At 35.8% G+C, this 23808-nt stretch overlaps 2 protein-coding genes across 2 annotated transcripts in view; one reads left to right on the plus strand and one right to left on the minus strand.

Moving 5' to 3' along the window:
* Positions 1 to 1143: 1143 nt before the first annotated feature.
* Positions 1144 to 5752, minus strand: LOC133302300 (uncharacterized). Its single transcript, XM_061502058.1, has 5 exons — positions 4588 to 5752; positions 3391 to 4280; positions 2411 to 2809; positions 1379 to 1615; positions 1144 to 1281 (listed from the first exon to the last, which is right to left on the minus strand). Exons 1-5 carry the CDS (start codon positions 5750 to 5752, stop codon positions 1144 to 1146), a joined length of 2829 nt encoding a protein of 942 aa, XP_061358042.1.
* Positions 5753 to 12533: 6781 nt separating this feature from the next.
* The window catches only part of LOC133302317 (phosphomethylpyrimidine synthase, chloroplastic), a 34003-nt gene continuing 22728 nt past the window's right edge, over positions 12534 to 23808 (plus strand). The window contains exons 1-9 of the mRNA XM_061502079.1: positions 12534 to 13619; positions 15516 to 15581; positions 15692 to 15826; positions 15977 to 16042; positions 16431 to 16616; positions 16711 to 16797; positions 16906 to 17019; positions 17134 to 17258; positions 17358 to 17466. Coding sequence (XP_061358063.1) covers positions 12756 to 13619; positions 15516 to 15581; positions 15692 to 15826; positions 15977 to 16042; positions 16431 to 16616; positions 16711 to 16797; positions 16906 to 17019; positions 17134 to 17258; positions 17358 to 17466 — 1752 coding nt within the window. The 5' untranslated portion in view covers positions 12534 to 12755. The remainder of the gene's footprint in view (positions 13620 to 15515; positions 15582 to 15691; positions 15827 to 15976; positions 16043 to 16430; positions 16617 to 16710; positions 16798 to 16905; positions 17020 to 17133; positions 17259 to 17357; positions 17467 to 23808) is intronic.

Here is a 23808-nt window from a genome sequence, read left to right on the forward strand (position 1 = left end):
TAACTTGCCAACCAATTTTTTTATTTTTTTTTATTTTAAGACTTAAAACAGTCTTAAATTTTCTCGTTACAAACACACTCATTGTGGAATCACCATGCCCTTAAATTTCTCTCGGAGTAAAATTGTAATGAGTTTTTATTTTTGAAACAAAATTGTAATGAGATTTTGGTCTCTGCACAGATCACTTCAAAATATTTTATAAATAGAGTCATATAACATCTTTATAAAATACTGTTTTGATTTTAATTTTATATACTAAAAAAAATTTGTTGCCCTACCAATTGTCATCCTTAATAAATAAATTGTCAACAACTAACTAAACATAAAACTTCAAAGTATTAAAACTCAATGATAGTTTTGATTTATAACAATATCAATACTTCCCTTCCCTAAGGAGGAAGAGGAAAAATATTTTCAGTTGTGCTTGCCATGTATATATTTTTTTAAGAAAAATTATACTTACAATATTTTTTTCTTTCAACCATATTTATGTATTCCGGAGAATATATTAGTGAGTGTATATATTTCCCGGAATATATAGACAAATTTGTAAGAAAAAAAAGTTATAAGTATAAGCTAGCACTATTCTTTTTATACAAAACCAAGCATATATGAACACAAAGCAACAGTTAAAATTAAGGAGATAACTAGAAGGTGGGGAATTATAGACTACAAATTGTAGATCTGGTTATGTTCTTTGTTCTGATAATCTCTGGCTACGAAGAGAGTAAAAATAAAAAATAAAAAAGAAAAAGAAAAAGAAGAGATACAAGGAATTTGATCTCCACTTGAAATGAAAACTTTGTATAGTTCTATATATATTTTTTCTGTACCTAACTTTCTAGGTGGTGCATGTAATAGTGTATGTGCAGTGCGCCTAATAAAACAATGTTCTGAAGGTCTGGGGAGAAGTAACCCCATGTGCAGCATCCATGCAAGGAGAACACATTATATAGTGTATGTTCAGCTTTGTGTTAATTAGTCTTCTCATTTTGGCAAGTTCAGCATCATGATAAACTTAGTCATTAAACGATGGAGAGAAGAACTAAATAATGTAACTTCACTTTCTTTTGCCAATGAATTTCAAGGGTGTGCAACTCCAAGGAGTGGTATAGGCTTTAGCACTTGATAAGGTGCACCACTTTATGAATCCTCTGCATGACCCTCATTTGCTTCTTTGCTTGGAATTATTGGCTCAGTGACCCTTGGTTGTGGCAAGTTCTCATGGATGTTACTATTTTCTGGTTGGTCACTTTTATCACCTTCAACCAGCTCTGTATGCTAAAAATAATACACAATGCAAGTGTATTAGCTAATCTGCTAAAATATAATATAAGTTTACAGAAATATATCAATCTTAAAGAATTAAAAATGTTACTTTATCATTCACTGAGTCTCTTGGTTTCTCATTCATAACTTCCATAGTTGTCCTCTCATTTATTAGTGTGGTGGATTCTGCAGTAGCCTCTTGTCTAATTAGGTGTCTTGAACTGTCTTCACTGTTCTCGTCATTCTTTAACTTATCTTGCTCTTCCTTATCGCAGATTTCTTCACCATTCAACTTGCCAAACATATTTGATTCTTCAGTGGAATTCTCTGGGGGATTAGCCTGCTCCTGGTCAGTGTCACAAAGAAAAACTTAGTTAAAGATATGGTCAATAGAAGTTACACACACATATATATATATATATATATATATATATATATATATATATATATATATATGAGTAGGTTTATATTTACAAAATTCTTGTTTACAAACCCTTACAAATTACACTATGTACTACGGGTTGCAGTGGCGGAGTCAGGGACAAGATTCAACCAGTACTAAAAGACTCAACTAGTAAAATCTAACTAGTACCAATGTTGTATTATTTTTAAAAACCTAACCAATACCAAAGCTATACCATAATTTTTAAAGAAAATATATTGTATTTTTGAAAATCAGCTGGTGCCAAGGTACCATATAAGAACCATGTGGCTCCGCCACTGATGGGTAGTACATACTGCATGTAGTACCCATAATACATAGTGTAATTTATAAATATTTATAAACAAAAAGTTCATAAATATAAACTATTCCTATATATATACCTCAATCAATCTAACCGTAATAGAGATGGTAAGTATAATCATTCTCTCTCTCTATATAAAAGTGTAGGTCTAATAAGTCTATTATTAGTGGTTGATCTCACTTATATTAAAGTCATTAAGTGCAAATGAGATTAATGACTAAAAATGAGTGTAAGAATAATCGAAGTGTAAGTTGATTATCATGTACCAAAGCCTTTAGGAATAGGAGTAACCTTGTTCTCCACTATTATTGAAGCTCTTATATATGTAATTGATTTATGAAGTTTATAATATGGATAAAAAAGAAATGAACATTTTGCCCCCCCAGAATTCATACCCGAGAATGATTGAGGTCAACATTTTGTGATTCATCATTTGTATCATCCATCAAAGACTGAATATTTTGAGGCAAGATGTCAGGTGGACGTTCACCATTTAAAGTTTCTTGGGTCATATCCTCCATGTTAGATTGCTCAGCATCTATATTCATCTCTTGATCATAAGCTGATGATGTAATTCCATCTGCTATGGTCTTCTCTGGTAATACAGATCTTGGTGATGATGAAATTGAGTGGATAGAAGATTCATCAATTGATTCTTGCCTCACAACTGATATGCCAGGATCTTCATTAGTTCTTGAGTTCTCTGTGTTATCTTGTTCTGTGGCTGCTGAGTTATTCACATCATTGGTAACATGTGCCTCATTTATTAAATTCTCTGACATGTTGGACCATTCCTGTTGAACAACAAAAGTTGTAAAAAATGAGAAGGATATTCTTGTCCTCCCCTCATTACCTTCTATGTAAGCAAGCAAGCAAACTGAAATGATACTTGCAAATATAGTGACATAATTTCTTCATATATGAATTCACATCATAGTCCCATTCCCTTGCAAATAAATGTCTGTTTAACTGTTTGAAAGGATATTCTTGTCCTCCGCACTTCACCTTTAATTGAAGGAAGCAATCAAAATGAAATGATTGATCTTGCAAACTTAGAGTGGCATATATAATTTGTTCATACATTAATTCACAAATCATAATTTCACTCTTTGAACCAGTTAAGTTTTAATTTGTCTGATAATTAGGCTAACTGACAATGTTACTACATAAAAAAGGGGCAAACCCGGTGTAGAAGGCTCCTCAACTTGCGAGGGTAGGGGTGAGGATAAATTGTATGCAGTTTTACCTTTACATTTTTGCAAAGAGACTGTTTTCCAGACTCGAACCCGTGACTTTCTGGTCACAAGGAGCAACTTTACTGCTGCTCCAAGGCTCGCCCTTAATGTTATTACAAAATAGCACCAAAAGAACTCACCTCCGGTTGTTCTGATTGTATTTCATTAGGAAACTGATCCACAGTATAAGAAGAAAGGGAAGATTGGGGCGCTTCAGTTTCCCCCACAGTATATTTCATATAACCAAAGATGTTATGAGCACTATTTATTGCACAAGTTGGAGTATCTTCAGGCATATCAGATCTTGAGGACAATGAGCTCACATCAGCTACATTTTCTTCATCTATTTGTCTTAGAGTAAGGAGTGTTGAAACAATATCCTTTGAGTTGTTATTTACTTCTGCAATTTCCTCCTCATTTCTAACTCCATGCGCTTCTCCTCTTCCATGGAAGGAGGCTCCCCACAACTCTTCACTGCCAGAACTAACATCTCTATCAATGTCCCCATCATATTCTACAGATTCTCTATCAGTGGATGAATTGGTTTCACCAACTTCATCAACTGTTGATGCTAGTGAACCAACGTCAGAAACCTCCACTTGTAAATCAGAAGCTATGGAATATGTTGGGGTGTGACAAAGGCGCCTATCGGTTAAAAACATATTTTCTTGTCTCTTATCAGCTAGAGATGGAATTGTGTCAAGCATAGATTCATTTGTAGTAGTAGGAAATGGTAACTTGAGGAGCTTCTCATGAGGGGTAGGAAACCTTGGAACTCTAGCTGTTGGAACATTTGAGATGTTTGGAACTAAGCTTGGATCACTTGCCTGATCTGACATGGATTTTGTTTCATGAGCATTCTCCACTTTCTCATCTTTCACTTCAGCCATATCAGCTTTACATTTTCCATCCTCTTCTTGTGTTGTTTCCTCTCCTTTTCTTAGTGAATTGGGTGCTTGAAGTCCACTTTCACCACCTTCATTGTAGTTCAACGTGTCAATTAGCCAGTCATGATTTCCCTTATCTGCATTAGCAAAACATATTCAGTTTCATAATCATCAATTTTATTTTATTTCTTTTTCTTTTTTGGGCTAGCATGGAGCCGCGGTAAAGCTCCTCCTTTGTGACTGAAAGGTCACAGATTCAAATTTGAGAAATAATCTCTTTGCAAAATCATGCAAGGAAAATGCTGTGTATAATGATTGCCCTCATCCTTACCCTCGCTAGTCGGAGTTTAATGGGAGTTTTGTTTTATTTTTCCTCTTTTGTTATTTAGTCTGAGAGAGAGAGAGGGAGAGAGAGAGAGAGAGAGAGGAGGAGAAAGTGGCTGTCACCTGGAATCCTTCTGAATCTTGAGTATGCAGGCCTGTTCCTCCCATTATTAGAGGAATAAGGCTCTCTAACTTCATGATCTTGTTTGGTTTCTGATGGGAAAAGGGGTCCTAAACTGAAGCTTTCATGTCTGCAGAATGGCATGTCCTTCTGTTGACATGTAAATTCTTGAAGGAAACTGTCTCCAGTGAGGTTGGGTTTCTCCTCAGAAGGATCATAGGGAATATCATATGGACTTTTTGGAATCATAGATGGGGCAGAACCAGGCATTTCTAAGTCATCAAACCCTTCAAAGTCCTTTGGAGAATCAAAAAGATTGCCTCTTCTGGTAAGCACTGGTGCAATATGACTTCGTGTAATTGATTTTTTATCATTTAGACCATTATAAAGATGTGGCTTCAATAGTTTTCTTGCTCTTCTTCTGGCTATGAGAATCTCCAGCCTTCTGTTTCTCTCCATCTCTGAAACCCCAAGATCCATAAGGTTTTTTTGATCATCTTCTGTCCATTCAATAGCTTTGTTCCTATCCTCTTGTGCTTCTTCCTCATCCTCATCATCTCCATTCTCCATCTTTTCTGAATCTATCTCTGAACCACCATACTCAACAAGGTCAACCATTGAAGGTTCAGATCTTAAGGTTTGCCTTTTAGGAGCCTGAAACCTTTTTGCTGACAATCCATAATTCAAAGAACTCTCTCCTTTCTCTGTGGTTCTTTTAGTGAACTCATTATGGAAAACTGCTGATAAATCCTTGGCTTTTTCTTCTAAACCACCATATACATCCCATTTCTTGCCTGTAAAATTTCTCCTCCTACTTGTGGCATTCTGTGATGGATACTTATAAAGCAATTGTCTTCCATTGTTTGGTATCTCTGGACACTTTGTTTCAACCCTTTTCTGCTCTCCTTTTTCCTTCTCCTTTTTGACATATCTGAGCTGAGTTTGCTCAGAACTCCAAAAGATTCTTATAAAAATAGCACCACACAAAAGAAAAGGGGACATATAAACAAAGAAGCTATAAATATAAGAGAGGAATATATATAGGATGAAGCAGACCAACAAAGCACCTGAAACCAATGGATGCTTTTGTAGAAATGTGTAACTAGACTCAGATGAAAGCTGAACCACTTTGCACAAACGAAGTTGAATGTCCTTCACATTCAAACCCATCTTTGTCTCTTAGAACAAACTAAAATGCTTCCAAGCTTGTGGTGTAATGTTTTTGTCACAAGTCACAACCAAACTCTGTGGACATTTTATTCATTACTAGATTCAAACAAGTAACCATAATCATCACAGTGATTCATAGGTGACATGCAACCCCATTGAATAAATATATAAAGAAAATGTGGTTTTAAGCCAAGGAAAAAAGATATATGAACACTCAGACTTGGCTTTTGAAAGGAAGCTGTTATGTAACTGATGAAGAACAGACTAGGAGAACAATGATGGATAACCAAAATGCATCATTGATATGATTTGGTATAGGTTCATAGAAACCATCCAGAAAATTGAAAAACTAAAGGAGTAAAAGAGAAAAACAAGGTCAACTAGCTCCCCAAATGGTGGTGGTCAGCAACAAACAAATGTTTGATATTCCCCAACAAATGGTTAGCCATTGTGACCTAATGATAATTTAGTTTGTCTTTTTTAAGGAGACTATTTGTCTGGCTGAAAATTTCATAGGATCCTCATATTCAGGAGTTTTACTTTGCACAAAGGGAAAAAAATGGATAAAAAATTAAAAAAATCAGTTTCAATAGTCAAAGTCACATTCATTAATATTACACAGTTTATACTATTTTTAACTTGCTTTTTATTTTATTCTTTTTGAAATCTCATTTAGCAAAGTTTTAATTATGAGTTATTTTGAATATGAAATAAAATAATTCAAACACACACACACACACAAATGAACAAAAAATATACTGTACACTATTTAGTATTAACCGTTTGTTAGTTTATACATGAATAAATGTTCTTCACACCCTTTTCTAGAAAAGCAAGAATTTGATCATTACTGGGTTATAAACATTGAAATAACTTTGATAAAATGGTATATTAGAGTAGCATTAATTTGTTAGGATCCTGATTGTAACTATCACGGTTTGTTACCTTGTATATTAAAATAGATTAGCTTGATTTATGCTTTCTGTTCCTTAGTTTTAGCTGATTTCCTGATGTAAATAGATTAGCTTGATTTATGCTTTCTGTTCCTTAAGTTTAGCTGATTTCCTGATGTAAATAGATTAGCTTGATTTATGCTTTCTGTTCCTTAGGTTTAGCTGATTTCCTGATCAATTGTAAATCTTGGTCTATATAATAGACCCAATTTAATATATCATTAAGCTGCGAATGACAGCAACTTCTGTTATGGTATCAAGAGCTTGACGATCAACAAGCCTTCATTTTTTTTTTTTTTTTCATCATGACTTCCGCACCTAAAACCTTCAAGGTTTCTGATTCTAAGTCACCCTTTTACCTGCACCCATCTTGGATCATCGACAGTGGTGCATCCCAACACATGACGGGCACACTCTCCTATCTATCCAATGTGCATTCTATTTCTCCTTGTTCTGTGGGACTGCCGAATGGAGTTCATGATATTGCTACGCAATGTGGCAGCATTACTTTGGGCTCTTCTCTTCATCTCTCCAATGTTCTTTATGTCCCTTCGTTGGCTTGTAATTTGATTTCTGTATCTCAGCTTCTGCGCCAGTCTTGCTTGGCATTGTTTGTTAATTCTGTTTGTTTGATACAGGACCTAAAGCAGAAGAGGACGATTGGAACGGGTGTTGAACGAGAAGGGGTGTATATATTGTGTGCATCATCAGCTTCTGCTCATGTTGCCAGTACGTCAGATTCTGCAGCACTATGGCATCGTCGTCTAGGACATCCATCTTCCCGTTATTTATCTTTGTTACCTTTTATTTCCAATGCAAATAATTTGGCTCCTTGTGACGTTTGTTGTAAAGCCAAACAACCACGAAGTCCTTTTCCTATTAATAATAAACGTTGTTTACATCCTTTTGATTTACTTCACTGTGATATATGGGGGCCATATCATATGGCATCTACAACTGGTGCCCGCTATTTTTTAACTGTAGTCGATGATTTTAGTAGACATGTTTGGATTTTTTTGATGCGCAATAAAACTGAAACTTCCACATGTTTACTTCGGTTTCTCCACTTGGTTCGCACCCAATATGATGCATCTGTTAAGCGAATTCAGAGTGATAATGGGACTGAATTTTTGTCATCTGTAGTCCAAGAGGCTCTCTCATCCTACGGTATTCATCATCAATTATCATGCACTTACACCCCACAGCAAAATGGACGCGTTGAACGTCGTCATCGTCACATCCTCAACGTGGCTCGTGCTTTGCGTTTTGATGGTCACTTACCTATATCTCTTTGGGGAGAATGCATCTTGACCGCTGCTCACCTCATCAACAGGACACCGACTCCACTCCTTGGTGGTCAGTGTCCCTATGAAGTTTTGCATGGCACTCCACCAAAGTATGATCACTTACGGGTCTTTGGGAGTTTATGTTACACTACTGTTTTACCCAAACCACATGACAAGTTCGCTCTTCGCTCCCGTAAGTGTGTGTTTGTTGGCTACCCTTTCAACAAAAAAGGATGGAAGGTCATGGATATCTCCACTCATGAAATATTTGTTTCTCGTGATGTTTTATTTCATGAAACTATTTTTCCATTGGCTGCAACTTCATCTGCACCTTCTGTCCATGTACCGTCACCACAAGCTGTCTTCACCGATTATGATGTGGCACCTGTTACTGCTATTGATACTCCCACAGCGGAGCTTGATGACAGGGGGAGTTCGTCCTCCCCAGTTCCGGGTTCTATTACTTCATCCACGGATGTCCCTGGTTCACCGGTTCCGTTGACAGAACCCAACACTGCATCTGTGGCAGATATTCGTGAACAGCGTGCCAGACGTCCCCCATCTCATTTAAAGGATTATGTATGCAACACAATGACTACACCCTTTCCTCGTCTCTCCACTTCTCCAATCGACTCAGGTATTCAATATTCCATTGATCATTATGTTTCTAATGCATTATTTTCTTCGCACCATCAGATTTTTCTTGCCGCCGTGGATAGTAACCTGGAACCCAAATCATTTAAAGAGGCTATGCAATATCCTCATTGGCAGAAAGCCATGCAAGCCGAAATTGATGCATTGGAAGCCAATCATACTTGGCAAATTCAACCTCTCCCTTCTGGTAAGAAAGCTATTCCATGTAAGTGGGTGTACCGCATCAAGTACAATTCTGATGGAACCATTGAACGCTATAAAGCGCGTCTGGTTATTGCTGGGAACAATCAGATCGAAGGAGAAGATTACACTGAGACTTTTGCACCGGTGGCTAAAATGACAAGTGTGCGTACATTTTTATCTGTAGCTGTAGCTCGAAAATGGAGCATTTTTCAGCTGGATGTTCAAAATGCCTTTCTCCATGGCGATTTGGATGAAGAAGTCTTTATGCGTTTTCCTCCCGGTTTCTCCCAAACCAAGTCTGGTCACGCCTGTAAGCTTCAACGTTCACTTTATGGTCTCAAGCAATCCCCACGAAATTGGTTTGCTAAGCTTCGTAGTTCTCTCCTCAGTTTCGGCTTTGTTCAGTCTCGTGCTGATTATACGTTGTTCACTTACTCGACTGGTTCCCATTATGTTGCTATACTTGTCTATGTAGATGATATTTTGTTGGCAGGTAGTGATCCTTCTCTCTGTGACCGTGTCAAAGCTCATTTACAAACCTGGTTTAAAATCAAAGATCTTGGTCCCCTCAAGTATTTTCTTGGCATTGAATTTGCTCGAAGCAAGACCGGTTTGTTTCTTACTCAACGCAAATTTGCTTTGGATATTCTTAAGGAATGTGGACTTCAAAGTTGTAAACCGGTTGCTTATCCTATGGATCCCAATCACAAGCTTGCTCTTGCTGAAGGACCTCCGTTTGATGATCCTAAACGTTATAGACGTATTGTTGGCCGTCTTGTATATCTCACGATTACACGACCAGAACTTAGTTATGCAGTTCACACACTTTCTCAGTTTTTGCAGCATCCTATGCAGATACATTACGATGCGGCTATTCGTGTTCTTCGGTACATTAAGTCCAATCCTGGCCAAGGACTCCTTCTTCGATCTGACAGTGATCTTCTTCTTCGTGCCTATTGTGATTCGGATTGGGCTAGTTGTCCCTTGACTCGAAAATCAGTCACTGGTTATTTTGTTACTCTTGGACATTCTCCTATTTCTTGGAAAACCAAGAAGCAAAACACAATATCCCGCTCCTCTGCTGAAGCTGAATACCGTGCCATGGCAGCTGCGACTTCTGAGCTTATTTGGTTAAAGTCTTTTCTCAGCTCTCTTGATATTCCTCATGCAGCCCCTATGCAACTGTTTTGTGACAGTCAGTCTGCTATTCATATTGCTTCTAATCCAGTGTTCCATGAGCGTACCAAGCATATCGAGTTAGATTGCCATTTTGTTCGGGACTATCTTCTCAGCAAGACTATTTCTACTCAACATATCCCCACTAGTTCTCAACCCGCAGATATTATGACCAAAGCACTTGGATCCAAACAATTCGATTTTTTGACTTCCAAGTTGGGCATCTCCTCCCTCCATGCTCCACCTTGAGGGGGAGTATTAGAGTAGCATTAATTTGTTAGGATCCTGATTGTAACTATCACGGTTTGTTACCTTGTATATTAAAATAGATTAGCTTGATTTATGCTTTCTGTTCCTTAGTTTTAGCTGATTTCCTGATGTAAATAGATTAGCTTGATTTATGCTTTCTGTTCCTTAAGTTTAGCTGATTTCCTGATGTAAATAGATTAGCTTGATTTATGCTTTCTGTTCCTTAGGTTTAGCTGATTTCCTGATCAATTGTAAATCTTGGTCTATATAATAGACCCAATTTAATATATCATTAAGCTGCGAATGACAGCAACTTCTGTTATGGTATTTCAAATAACAAATAGGCTTCTTGGTCCTCATAGAACATTAAGATTATAGTTGTAAAATTGCTTGTTATTGGTGAAACAATGTTTTGTTCCACCAATGGCTATTAGTTTCAAGTTTCAACAAGCGCAACAAGTTTTGCTAAATTGTAAATGAGCACCATGTTTTAGTACATGAGGTAATGGGATTGTGAGGGAGATTATTTGAAGCCGATAAATAAGGCCATTGGTATTTGTTTGTTGAAAATAATCACAAGTCAAAACCAAGATGCGGCAAGTCTGTGGTCTCTCTAATGTCACTTTTTGTTTTTTTATTTTTATTTTTATGAACGATCAAAATTGTATTTATAATTCACGTTATTTATATCAATATATTTTCCGTTTATAAAGATAAAATTGGGTCGATATAATTTGTAAGAATATCATTTCTTCATTTTTAAAGTATAGTTCAACTTCCGTTTCTAATAATTTTTTGGTTAAGTAATTTAAAAGTATTAGCGTATTTTATTTATTTTTTTAGAGATCACTATTTGCTTTCTATCCTTTTATTTATGTGACTAATCTCGGTTTAATGTTAACTTTGACCCTATTTGCAACATATTTCCAATCAATTTTTTTTTCCATAGATATTCTAATTGATTCATTATTTTGTGACTAGTCTGATTTGGGACGAATTCTATGATTAATACTTTAAATCTCTCTTAAAAATAATACTGAGAAATATTAAATATATGAAGACAGTACTGAAAAAAGATCGAATACATGTTTATACTTTCTCCTCTATCTGCTCAATTCCCTAATACCAACTAAATTACATGTATATATGTGTACCGTTGAAATCTATAAGCCCACTATGTTCTCTTAAGGGATTGAGTCACTTTATGGGTTGTATCTCCAAAGTAAGGTAATGACCTAGCTGGAAGATAATGTCCCAAGTTTACAAGGAAGATAACAATGAGGTTAGGGTGTGTGTTTGTGAGACCGTAAGTAAATGGATTCAACAACAATACATAAGATGCCCTCCTTGTCTATGGAGGGGCTTTATATAGAGATCTTGATGTCCATCTTCTGGGGGTTGGTGAGCGGGGGTCAACTCTCTTTGAGATTCGTTGGGGAAGGCTGACATTGTCATCATAGCAGTGATGCAGCTCCTGCGCTTGGCGATGTGAGCGCGCGAAGAGGGGCGGTTTTCACTTATGGTGTCTGGGGCAGTCTCCAGGGGTTGGGGTCCCAAGATGAGATATGTTGATGTATCTCTTGGGAAATAGCACTTCCTCGGGTGCTGGTGAACTGGTGGGGCTGACGTGGATGTAGCTAAGGGTCTTGGGCTTAGGCTATTGGCCACTGTGGCGTTGGGCCATTTGTGGCATTCAGCGATCTGCTCAATTCCCTAATACCAACTAAATTACATGTATATATGTTTATTTCAATTCCTATCAAACTTTAGACTTGTATGAGTATGAGCGCACGTAGATCATTGTAAATCTTGGACCAATGGAATATTTTTATTTTAGAATGAGATAATATTTTTCTTTTATTTTTATTCTTTAAAAGGAAGAAAGAACAAAACTTTTTATTTAAAAGAAGAGATTGATATTTCTGAAATAATTAAAATATGGGATAATAGTTTGTTATGTAACATGACACCATTTGTGTCATGTTACAGACACAAAAACACTGTGGGCTCCATTGTATAGTAAAAAAGCAAAAAAAGTTGAAATGAGTCCCAAGCTATATTAAGTGTGTAGGAAAGTGAAAATTTTTCATATAACATGACCCTTGTATTTCTCTTAAAATATATTTCTCTGAAAATATACGTAGAGAAGATAAAATTAATTTATATAACATGATAAACACCGATTCCTTGAAAGAATCATTCTGAAACACGTAATCCCGTGTAGTGCATGGAGCATGGGTATCAAATTGCAACAAACTAATGGATAAAAAAAACTGAAAGAGAAAAAACAAAACAAACACGATTACACGAGTGTAACGAAACCAGAAATCGACGGCTGAAATATTCCGGCTTCTTGCTTAATCCGACGGCTCTGATTCGCTGCGGCATCACCTTGTCTCTCTTCGTTCTCTCTCTTCCTCAGCCACCATTGATGCTACTCTGCAATCCAATAACACCAAACCCCACATTCAAGTTTCGATTTTTCCTTTCTGGGTCTCTCTAATGTCAACCTTGGAGTATCACTGTAACTATCAATATCACTATCACTATCTATCTCCCTTAACCCACACCAAATGTAAAACCTATCTCAATTATCACCAACAATGGCCATTTCGATTTTCCGGCACAAATTCTAGGGTTTCCCTTCTCCACAACAACAGTCCCTGTCGTTCTACTCCCATTTCGTATCATTTACGATGTCCAATTTCGTACAACGATTCACAGATGTTCGGTTTGTGGAAGGGCCATGGACCCAGAAGATGGGTATGTGGTTCAACCAGAGAGAACGATTCGGCCGCGGGTTCCGGTGAGAAAAAAACCGGCGACGGTCAGGAGGTCGATGATGCCGGTTCTCCGAGCTCCGGTTCGGACCGGAAGAGGGAGAAGCAGGGAAGGGGTGGTTGGTGGCGGCGGCGGTGGCAGCCGATAGTTCAGGCGCAGCAAATTGGGGTTTTGCTTTTGCAATTGGGGATTATGGTTTTCGTTATGCGGTTGCTCCGACCCGGGATTCGGCTACCCGGGTCGGATCCTAGGGCTCCGACAACGTTTGTGAGTGTGCCTTACAGTGAGTTCTTGAGTAGAATCAACAGTAACCAGGTGCAGAAGGTGGAGGTTGATGGGGTCCACATCATGTTCAAGTTGAAGGCTGGTGTTGGAACCAGCCATGATGGTGAAGTTTCAGGGAGTAGTAGTAGTAGGTTGCAGGAATCAGAGTCTTTGGTGAAGAGTATTGCCCCAACCAAGAGGATAGTTTACACTACCACAAGGCCAGGTGATATCAGAACTCCTTATGAAAAGATGCTGGATAATGAGGTGGAGTTTGGATCCCCAGATAGACGTTCTGGTGGGTTCTTTAACTCTGCACTGGTAAGCATGTTGCAGCATTTGTGTGTGATTTTAGAGCTATATGAAGTTGATAACTTAACTAGCAATCTAGCTTTATTAGTTTGGTGCTGAATTTTTTTGATATAAGTTATATCTCAACTGAATTTACTTTGAAGTGTGAGGAGTTTGATGCTGAAAATGGATAATCAAGGGTGTCACCGTACTTTTAGCCCTTTTACCTTATGTTTGGGAGTAGGCTGGTGATCTGAAGTTTACTGTTCTCATTGCAGTATGTTCATTTATTTGAATAAACTTTGTTTACCTTAAAGAGGATTAAGAATTATGGTTCTTTCTCAGACTACGAAATCTTTTAATCAATTCTTTAAAACTCTGAGAATGCTCAATATCAATAGCTATGATGAAGGAGCGGGACTAGAGGCAATGAACTTAAGTATTTCCTACTTCGTGAGTGGCCATTAGAAACTTGGATGCAGCCCCCATCCCTTATAAAACCTTATGCTATTTAAGAAGGATAATTTTCAGAAGGACATAATACCCAATTTGAAGTAATAATTTCCTGAAGAATAGAATACTTTGATTGTTTAATAGAAGCTAATTTTTTTAGTGCCTTCATGAGGTGAATCTGCACACAGTAACAAAAAACCTTTTAAAATTTGTTAAATATGCCATGTTGTAGTTTGGGATCTGGTTACTTTTTTTTCCCCACTAGTATGACATTAATGCGAAATAAATATCAAGCCCTCATTTGTATGTTCATTTGATTTGTTAAAGTATGTATATTATTAATTCATTTTTATTAATTGCAAGGAATCTTCTTTAATGTATCCTTGGTTTAAAATAGGGGTGTAAATAGGGTGAGCTTTGTAAAATATTTTGAAATTGGCCTGACTTATTAGCTTGGTATAGACTAAATGATAGGCTTGACTTGACCTATATTTAAAGATAAAAAGGCCTGGCCAAGACCTGCTAATCTATTTATGCCTACCATGCCTTCAAAACCTATCAAGATTTAGAAAAAAATAACTAAAATAATATTATTTTAGAGAAAAGTATTTGTCATTGTAAATGACATAAAGTTATGTCATTTTAAGAGAGAGATAGACACAATTTTTTTTTTATTTAAATTTTAAATTAAAAAAATACCCACTTTCTCTCTCCCATGATTTCTATTTTTTTGTGTTTATCTCTCTCCTAAAATGACATAACTTATGTCATTTAAAATGACAAACACCAAACCCTTTTATTTTATTATTTAAAGTTAATCAAATAATAATTTTTGTAAAGAACCATTTCAATCGAAAGTTTAAACTGTTAGGTGAAGGCACATTAATGGTCTTATATTTTATATCATATTTATTAAACATACCCCCTCACACGAAAGCCATTGGTTTGAAAGGTGGACAATATATAGGTCCATCTACTTATGCTTAGAAACTTCACAATATTTAATTATGTATTAATATAATGAGGGTGGTGATGATTGAACTCATAACACGGTCACATAGGCTTTGATACCGTATAAAGAACCATTTCAACCCAAAAGCTTAAACAGTTAGGTGAAAACACATTAATGGTCTTATATTATATATCATATTTCTCAAACAATTTTATTTTATTTAAAATAAAGAATATTATATAAGCCGGCATGTAAGTATATAGGCCAGGCTTTGTAGAAGAAGGCCTATGACTTGTATTTTAAAACGAGCTTTTTTAAGGCCTAAGCCTGTTCTATTTAACTGATATACTGGCCTGACCTAATATAGGATGAGTTGTAGGATCCTCATAGACTACCTAGCCTATATACACCCCTAGTTCAAAATATTCATTTTCTTATTCTAATAGGTTATAAATTTCCTAGGTTGTTGGGGTAGATACCATATATAACAAGGTATGCTGGCTTCATTCTCATATTTGCAGATAGCCATGTTTTATGCTGCCGTGCTTGCCGGGCTTCTCCATCGATTCCCTGTTAGCTTCTCTCAGGTGTGAGTTTGCATTCTTGGTCCATCTTAACACTTTGGGCCTTCTTATTCAACTTATGTTTCCTACAGCTTTAAAACAGTACATTTTTCTAAATGGTATCCTGTGTGCAGCATACAGCTGGTCAAATTCGGAACCGCAAATCAGGAACTTCTGCTGGTACTAAGTCATCTGAACAAGGTGAAACAATCACTTTTGCTGATATTGCTGGTGTTGATGAGGCTAAAGAGGAGTTAGAAGAGATTGTGGTAAGCTGGACTCTCTTTCTTGTCATTTTAGCATTACAATATACAGGGTGTTTTCGAGGCTTTTTATTGTACAGCTTAATCTTATATTTTTATTTTGAGTTCTGGTGATACAGGGAATTAGTTTTGATTATGCTGATGTTCACTTGCCAGGAATTTCTTCGAAATCCAGACAAATACATAAGACTTGGTGCTCGTCCTCCTCGAGGTGTTCTCTTGGTGAGTTCAAGCTGGAGGTATCTGATAAATATTGTCCTCATGATCCTAGGATGAAACCATATGATGTTGTGTTAGCCAATTCGTTGTAGTTGTGGATAATTGCCTGGAAGGGGTCAAATGTGTTAAATGTTGATGGGGGATCTCTTGATCTAAAATTCAGCATATTTGCCTATTGTGTTGTTATATGAGCAGTTCTTATATTTAAGTAATTATTAGCTTGTAATAAACTGGACCGATACTGTTTTTTACTAATTGGGTGCATGGCACAGGTAGTTCTAGGAATAAATCACTTATGCCTTTTCTGCTTTTTTGAGCTAGTAGATCGTGTGGTTTGATGATTTTTAATATTATTTTATAGTTGATTATTTTCTACTGGTTTATCCTACAGGTTGGTCTTCCTGGGACAGGTAAGACTCTACTAGCGAAGGCTGTGGCTGGGGAAGCTGATGTGCCATTTATAAGTTGTTCCGCTAGTGAGTTTGTAGAGTTGTATGTTGGCATGGGTGCCTCCCGTGTAAGAGATCTCTTTGCAAGGGCAAAAAAGGAAGCACCATCCATAATATTTATTGATGAGGTCTAAAATATTGTATTCTCTTGTTGTGTGGGATGATTCAGTTCAACATCAATTATTTAATATTAAAACAATCAGAGTTTCTTTTGGAATGCAGATAGATGCAGTGGCTAAAAGTCGTGATGGTAAATTTCGCATTGTCAGCAATGACGAACGAGAGCAAACCTTGAATCAGTTGCTCACGGTTAGCATTCCTTTAACATTATGTGTCTCTTGCGATTTTTTTTTTTTTTTTTTTTTTGTGAAAAAAAAACTACCCCATTGAGGCTAATTTGTTAAAGTTGCATTGCAGGAGATGGATGGGTTTGACAGCAATTCTGCAGTGATTGTTCTTGGAGCTACTAATAGATCAGATGTCTTGGACCCTGCACTTCGCCGTCCAGGAAGATTTGATCGTGTAGTTATGGTCTGCATTCTATAGTTTTAATACATTACCTCTTTTGGTTTTAATACTGATATTAAAAAAAAAAAAAAAAACTTTACTTTGCATATTAACAAACTCCCCGCAAATTCTTCTTAGGTGGAAACTCCTGATAGGATTGGAAGAGAAGCCATCCTAAAAGTTCATGTCTCCAAGAAAGAACTTCCTTTAGCCAAGGATGTTGTCCTTGGTGACATTGCTTGTATGACCACGGGTTTCACGGGGTAATTGTGTTTTTTTTGTCTTTCAATAATCTCTTTTTTTCTTTTCTTTGAATACATAGAGATTGGGATTTGGATCTTTCACATGTTACATCGTTACAGAGCAGATCTTGCAAACCTTGTAAATGAGGCTGCTTTACTGGCTGGAAGACAAAATAAAGTTGTGGTGGAGAAAATTGATTTCATCCACGCTGTAGAAAGATCAATAGCTGTAAGTCACACTCACTCATGTTGCTCTGTAATTGACTCAAATTAGTTGGTGTATTGTACCTTACTGGAACAGTTGGACATCGGAAGTATCGAATGGATAAAAGCAGTATTTGCCTATTTGTCTGATTTTCTAACTTGTATTCCATTAACAACTAACATGACCAGACTCTAGACCGTCAGTTCTTTTAATACACTTGAATGTTTCTTAATGAATTTAATTGTTTATACACTTTACAGTTTACAGATGTAGTTTGGTCAGATTTTTCTAACTGTCAAATGACAAAATGTAAAATTGAAAATTTCATTTTTGCAATCAGTTGTGGTGAATATAAACCAAATTACTTGTTTTAGGGCATAGAGAAGAAGACTGCCAAGTTGCAAGGAAATGAGAAGGGTGTAGTTGCACGACATGAGGCTGGTCATGCAGTAGTAGGTACTGCAGTTGCAAAGCTTCTTTCTGGACAGCCACGTGTTGAGGTAAACCATTGAAGACTTTCTATTATTTGCTACAGATGCCACTGCCATTACAGTTATGCGGATTGAGCTTGTATGACATGTACTTGTCTACTTGAATTTTTAGAATTCACTTGCTATAAGCTGTATTTATGTTAAAAATTACTCTTATGGTTGATAATTTTGAGTTCATATAGGCTCTGCTTTTGGGATTCTTAATTTATTGGTTGTTTTGTGTTGTTGTTTTTTTTTTTTTTTGGGGGGGGGGTGGAGATGAGGTGGTTAACTTATTCATTTTTGTATCATTGATGTTGGAAAATGAAAGTACGGTTGGTGAATGTATAAATTTCTTATGGGTAATATTCATAATACAAACAAGAGAAGTCTGAGATAAGAGACTTCTGCAAGCAAAGCATCTTATATACTGTAGGCTGTGCTTCGTTTTGTTTATAGATTATCATATTATTAGTGAATGACTACTTTCACCCGCAATTGTTAAAATTTCTCTTTAGAAGTTGCAGCCTACTTGTATAATTTCCATATATAAGCTGTATCTTGGAAATCTCTGTTTTTCATCTTTTGTCATTATATGATTTAAGGATGATTCCATGCCTTAATATCTTGTGTATGTTGTCAGAAACTAAGCATATTGCCAAGGTCAGGAGGGGCTTTGGGCTTTACATACACTCCTCCAACAAATGAGGATAGATACTTGTTATTCATCGATGAGTTGTATGGTCGCCTGGTGACCCTTCTCGGAGGACGTGCAGCTGAAGAAGTTGTTTATTCTGGTCGAGTGTCGACAGGTGCACTTGATGACATACGACGAGCAACTGACATGGCATACAAGGCTATAGCTGAGTATGGTCTTAATCAGACCATAGGCCCTGTGTCAATAGCCACTCTTTCTAGTGGTGGAATTGATGAGTCTGGGGGAGCATCTCCTTGGGGAAGGGATCAGGTCCTACAATTCGTTAACTTTTTATTCCTTTTCAATTTCTTCCATATGCTGATTTTAGTCTAACCTCAACAGGGACATCTTGTTGATCTTGTTCAAAGAGAGGTGCAAACATTATTGCAGTCTGCACTGGCTGTAGCACTTTCCATTATACGAGCTAATCCTACTGTTTTGGAGGGGCTTGGTGCTTATTTGGAAGGTAATAATTGTACTATCTATTTTTAATGTTGGGTGATTTAAGGGAGTGTTCTGTGATGATTGCCAAACATTAGCAATGAATACATGTGATGTCTTTCAACTTAATCAAATGGGTAATAGATATGTTGAGGTTAAGGCTTTGCTATTAAAAATATGAAAAGATAAGTATGCATGAACGTTAAAGTACATAAATCTGGATATGATTGTAGCGCACCTCCTAACACGAGCTGTTTGGGCTTGAGGTGTGGAGAAATGTTCATTTTACCATACACGGTAAATGCATGTGGTGTTTCATGAGATTGTAGACTTGGGTTTTGGGCTTTCATAACCAATCAAATAGAAGTAGGGAATAGATTTGAGTTTTGAACTTCACACCAGCCTGAACTTATAAATCAATACATTGGTCATGTGAAGGGATTTTAATGAACTTGGGATGTTAACATCGTTTGCTTCCATCATGTATATTGATACTGAAGATGTTGAACCACGCCATTTCGCCTTAAACATGGTGTTCTAATAGTGCTTATTCTTCAGAAAAGGAGAAAGTTGAGGGTGAAGAGCTACAGAAGTGGTTAAGATTAGTGGTTGCACCAACAGAGCTTGCAATCTTCGTCAAAGGTAAGCAAGAGTCTTTTCTCCCATTGCAGACAGGTTCCTGACAGTTTAAGAGTTGTCTATTATGCCAGCACTGTAGAGTATAAGTTAGGGTATGCATTTTGACATCATTTAGCTGAAGCCATTGATGTTATATATGAGTTCACCATATATAACTTTGTATATTCCTGTAAGGTGAATTTTAGCGTCATTGTTAACACTTAGCCAGCCTCTTATTTGTGTTGTAATTCTATTCACTCAACCAAAGCCACATCAAAATGAAAAGATGCAAAGATATATACATCAGTGCCTCTTCAAGGTTCTCGCAAGTATTGACAGCTGCAACCTTTATTACATACATGTTGGTATATGAATTTGTATACTGACTATTATTTCGGTCATATGATGTGGCTGTCCTACAAATGTAGTTGTTGTATAGTTGTACACATTTTGAAACTGTGAAATATATAGGACTCTGTTGTATGTTACTCCAAAATAATTTGTCGAAATTGCAAGTCATACAGTAACATAACCCGTTTCTAAATGGTGGCTTCCTTTTTCACCCATAAAATAAGGGGTTTAATGTTTATCCTGTTATCCCAAAAAGGTCATCGTTTTGGAGTTGGGGGAAAAAGAAATAATGATGATAAAGATTAACATAGCCTCAAAATAAATTAGATTTGTAAAATCACTTTTTTCCCAACCTCAAAATGACATTGTTTTTGAATCACAAGAGATAAGTTATTTCACGTGATAGGAGAAAAGGGTGTTTGGTACGAGAATCTGTTTAGATACTTAAAAATTATGGTGGATTTCCTAGAAGACCATGTTTGGTAGCCAGTTTAAGAATTTTTTTTCAAGAAAGTTATTTTCTCGGGAATCCGTTGTGTAAAACCTACACCAAAATACTATTGAAAAATATCACCCAGAGGTTGGTATTATGAGTTTCATGGATAAATGAAAAATTAGATGCGAAATTTGTATCAACCAAACATAGCATCAAGAAAATTAACCTAATATTTCTGAAAATATTTTAGCCTACCAAATAACTTTTTGATAACATTCTTAATAAACTCACTTTCTCATCATATTTCCAAAAATCGGGGTTTCCGGATAATAAAAAATCTCTCCTCAACCAAATATCTCCTAAAATAAAACAATGCACTAATCAACTACAGTTGCCTTGGGGCAACATCTTGGGATGATGTATAACCAAATCACATAATTGGGAGCATATTAAACCAAAGACCTTTGGAAAATAACACAATGGTATACTGCTTTTGTTCTTATACTATACTGTTTCTAGTCCATTTGTCCAGGTGTGAATGACAGTGATGAATTTGTATTCACCTAATGGTATTTTCGATATTTTGAAGGGAGGCTAAAATATCTGTTGCTCTCTGAATGCAACTTCTTTGTACTTTTTGGTTAGCGAAAGTTCGATTGCTTGCTAACCTGCAATATGCTTCTGGTGGACCATAGTCCCATGTGGTTCAATTCCTTTGTAAAGTTACGATGTCATGTTCATGTCACTTTAAGTTATGATATAATATCTTCCCGCTACTCACATAGGTTGAATAATCAAAAAATTGATTAATTCTTGCATGGGAAGAGGTGAATTGGTACGTATAAGGATAATGAACGATAGTGATGATTTTCGTTTGATACGTCAAGAACTTAAAATCTGAGTAGACACTGGTGGACAACATGAAAAGAGGCAATTGTAACTCTTCAAATCTATGAGAGTAGTAGAACTAAAAATGATATATAATGTACAATAATTATATGTGAATTTGTCCATATATGACCATGTACAAACAACTCAAGTGATTCATTTCGATACTTCTTTAGAAAAAGGAAATACTATATTAGTTTTTTAAAAATTACAGACTGAATAATAAAAGTTATAGACAAAATAGTACAAATCTGTAACTTTATTATTGTCTGTAACATTTAGTATAATATGTAATTTAAAGAAAAAAAATAAATTTTTTTTAAGGAATTGTCTTGGCGGATTACAAAGTTAGATGTAAACATTAGTAATTATTGTACAGCTTTATTGAATAATTCTTGCATGGGCAAGGTTGAATTGGTACGTATAAGGATAATATTTTTGATGATTTTTGTTTGATACGTAAAGAACTTAAAATCTGAGTAGACGCTGGAAAACATAGAAAGGGGTAATAGTAATTTTTTTTTTTTTTAAACATATCATAATTACTTCTTTAAGGCGAGTAGGTTTTCCCTGGTATCCTCACAAGCTTCGACTCTTTGAGCTGACTAAGAGATTAATTTGGAGTATGAGGCAAGTCAGATATAAAGATTTTAAACTCCTCTCAAAAGTAGCATCTGTGGATCAAACTGAAGTCTTTTTTCTTTCCACTGCTCAACTTTAATGCACCAGCTGAGCTATCACTGTTTGGTAATAATATTCTGATTACCTCTTTGAGTAGCTATTAGTTTTTTTTTTTTTTAAAACTAATAGTAACTTTTTAAGTCTAAGAAAGTAGTGCACCCAAAAATTATATTTAATGTACAATGTGATTTTGTCCATATGTGACCATGTACAAATTTAAGGAATTCATTCCGATACTTCTTAAAAAAAAATAAAGAAAGAAATATTATATTATATTATTTTTTTGAAATTACATATGTGGAAAAGTTTGAAATTTTCTATGAAAAAAAAGTAGTGGGACCACCTATAAATAAAAAAAAGAATTTGGCACAGAAAAGTTAATGAACAATTAGTGATATGAGAATACACTTTTCCTTGCACCAAGAGAAGTGTATTTTCCATAAACAATATCCTTACAATTAGGGGTGTAAATGGACTAGGTTGACCTACAGGGACCTATGGCTCAGTCTATATTAGGTCAGACTTAACCTGTTACAAATAGTAAAATAGAATAGGCATAGGCTTTTAAAAAAACCTATTTAGAAAATAGGCCAAGACTTTTTTTTGTATATATCGGGTCTATAAGCCTACAGGCTGGCCTATATTATATTATTTATTTTAAATAGAATAAATAAAATTATTATTTTAATAAATTTGAATAATAAAGTAATATTATTTTAGTTATTCTTTTAATTGTTGAATATTTAATAGCATTAAACAAGCTAATAGGCCTAGGTTTTTTATTTTTTAAATATAGGTCAGGCCAGGCTTGTATCTCGGGGCCTACACAGGTTAACAAGTCAGGCCAGATCCAATATTTTTTACACAGGCTTGTCCTATTTAAATCAAAGCCTAGCCTAATCTATTTACACCCCTACTTACAATTGGGTTTCATAAACCGATATTTTTCCATACAAAAGCACAAAATGTCTCCAAACATAGACATTAGAAAGCTCTTATCGTTAGGGATGATAAATGAACCAGGGACTTTTGGCTCGGCTCGTGAAGGTCTGAGCTTACATGTCTAATATTGGTTGTTGGAACCAAACTTGAACTTGTATAAAAGCTCGTTTAATAAAAAGGCTTCAGCCTCTAATTCAAAAGTTCGGCCTTAGAGCCTTTCAGGCTAGCCTAGTATATTAATTTTTATTTTATATTTTTTATACTACTTGTAATAGCTTTCTCTCTCTCCTCAATCCATTTCACCCCATTTTATTAGTTAAACAGACTTTTTGAATGATTTTGTTCTATATTATGTTGTTTGGATATACATTGAATTTATGAATATTTATTACTAGTGTTGATGATTGTATATTCTGTTTGGATAAATTTTTGTTGTCTTATTTTTTTTTTAAAACAGGTTAAATCAGGCTTTTATTTTTTTGTAATTAAGTTAGGCCACAGACCGATAATTATTCATAACAGGTAACATGCGTGATTAGACTGACACATTTAAATATAGGCTTAGCCTTCTAAGATCAAAGTCCGGCTCTGCTCGGCCCGTTAATACCCCTACACATCATCACACCAACAACACAAAAAAAGCCTCATCAAAGTTTACAATTTATACCAAAACTAATCTAGCCAGGCTGCCAAAAAATTAGTACATATCAATTAAACAATTAAACACCATCCACGATATAATTTTCATGAGCTAAGAGGTGTGTCACCTTCCTTCTTCTGACATGAAATGAATCCCATAAAATGGGCGAGATTTAACTCTCAATAAATCATGAAACTATCAC

Source organism: Gastrolobium bilobum, unplaced genomic scaffold (genome assembly GCF_033153095.1).
Source record: "Gastrolobium bilobum isolate Gb01-03AN ecotype WA unplaced genomic scaffold, APGP_CSIRO_Gbil_v1 utg1301, whole genome shotgun sequence".
Taxonomy (NCBI): domain Eukaryota; kingdom Viridiplantae; phylum Streptophyta; class Magnoliopsida; order Fabales; family Fabaceae; genus Gastrolobium; species Gastrolobium bilobum.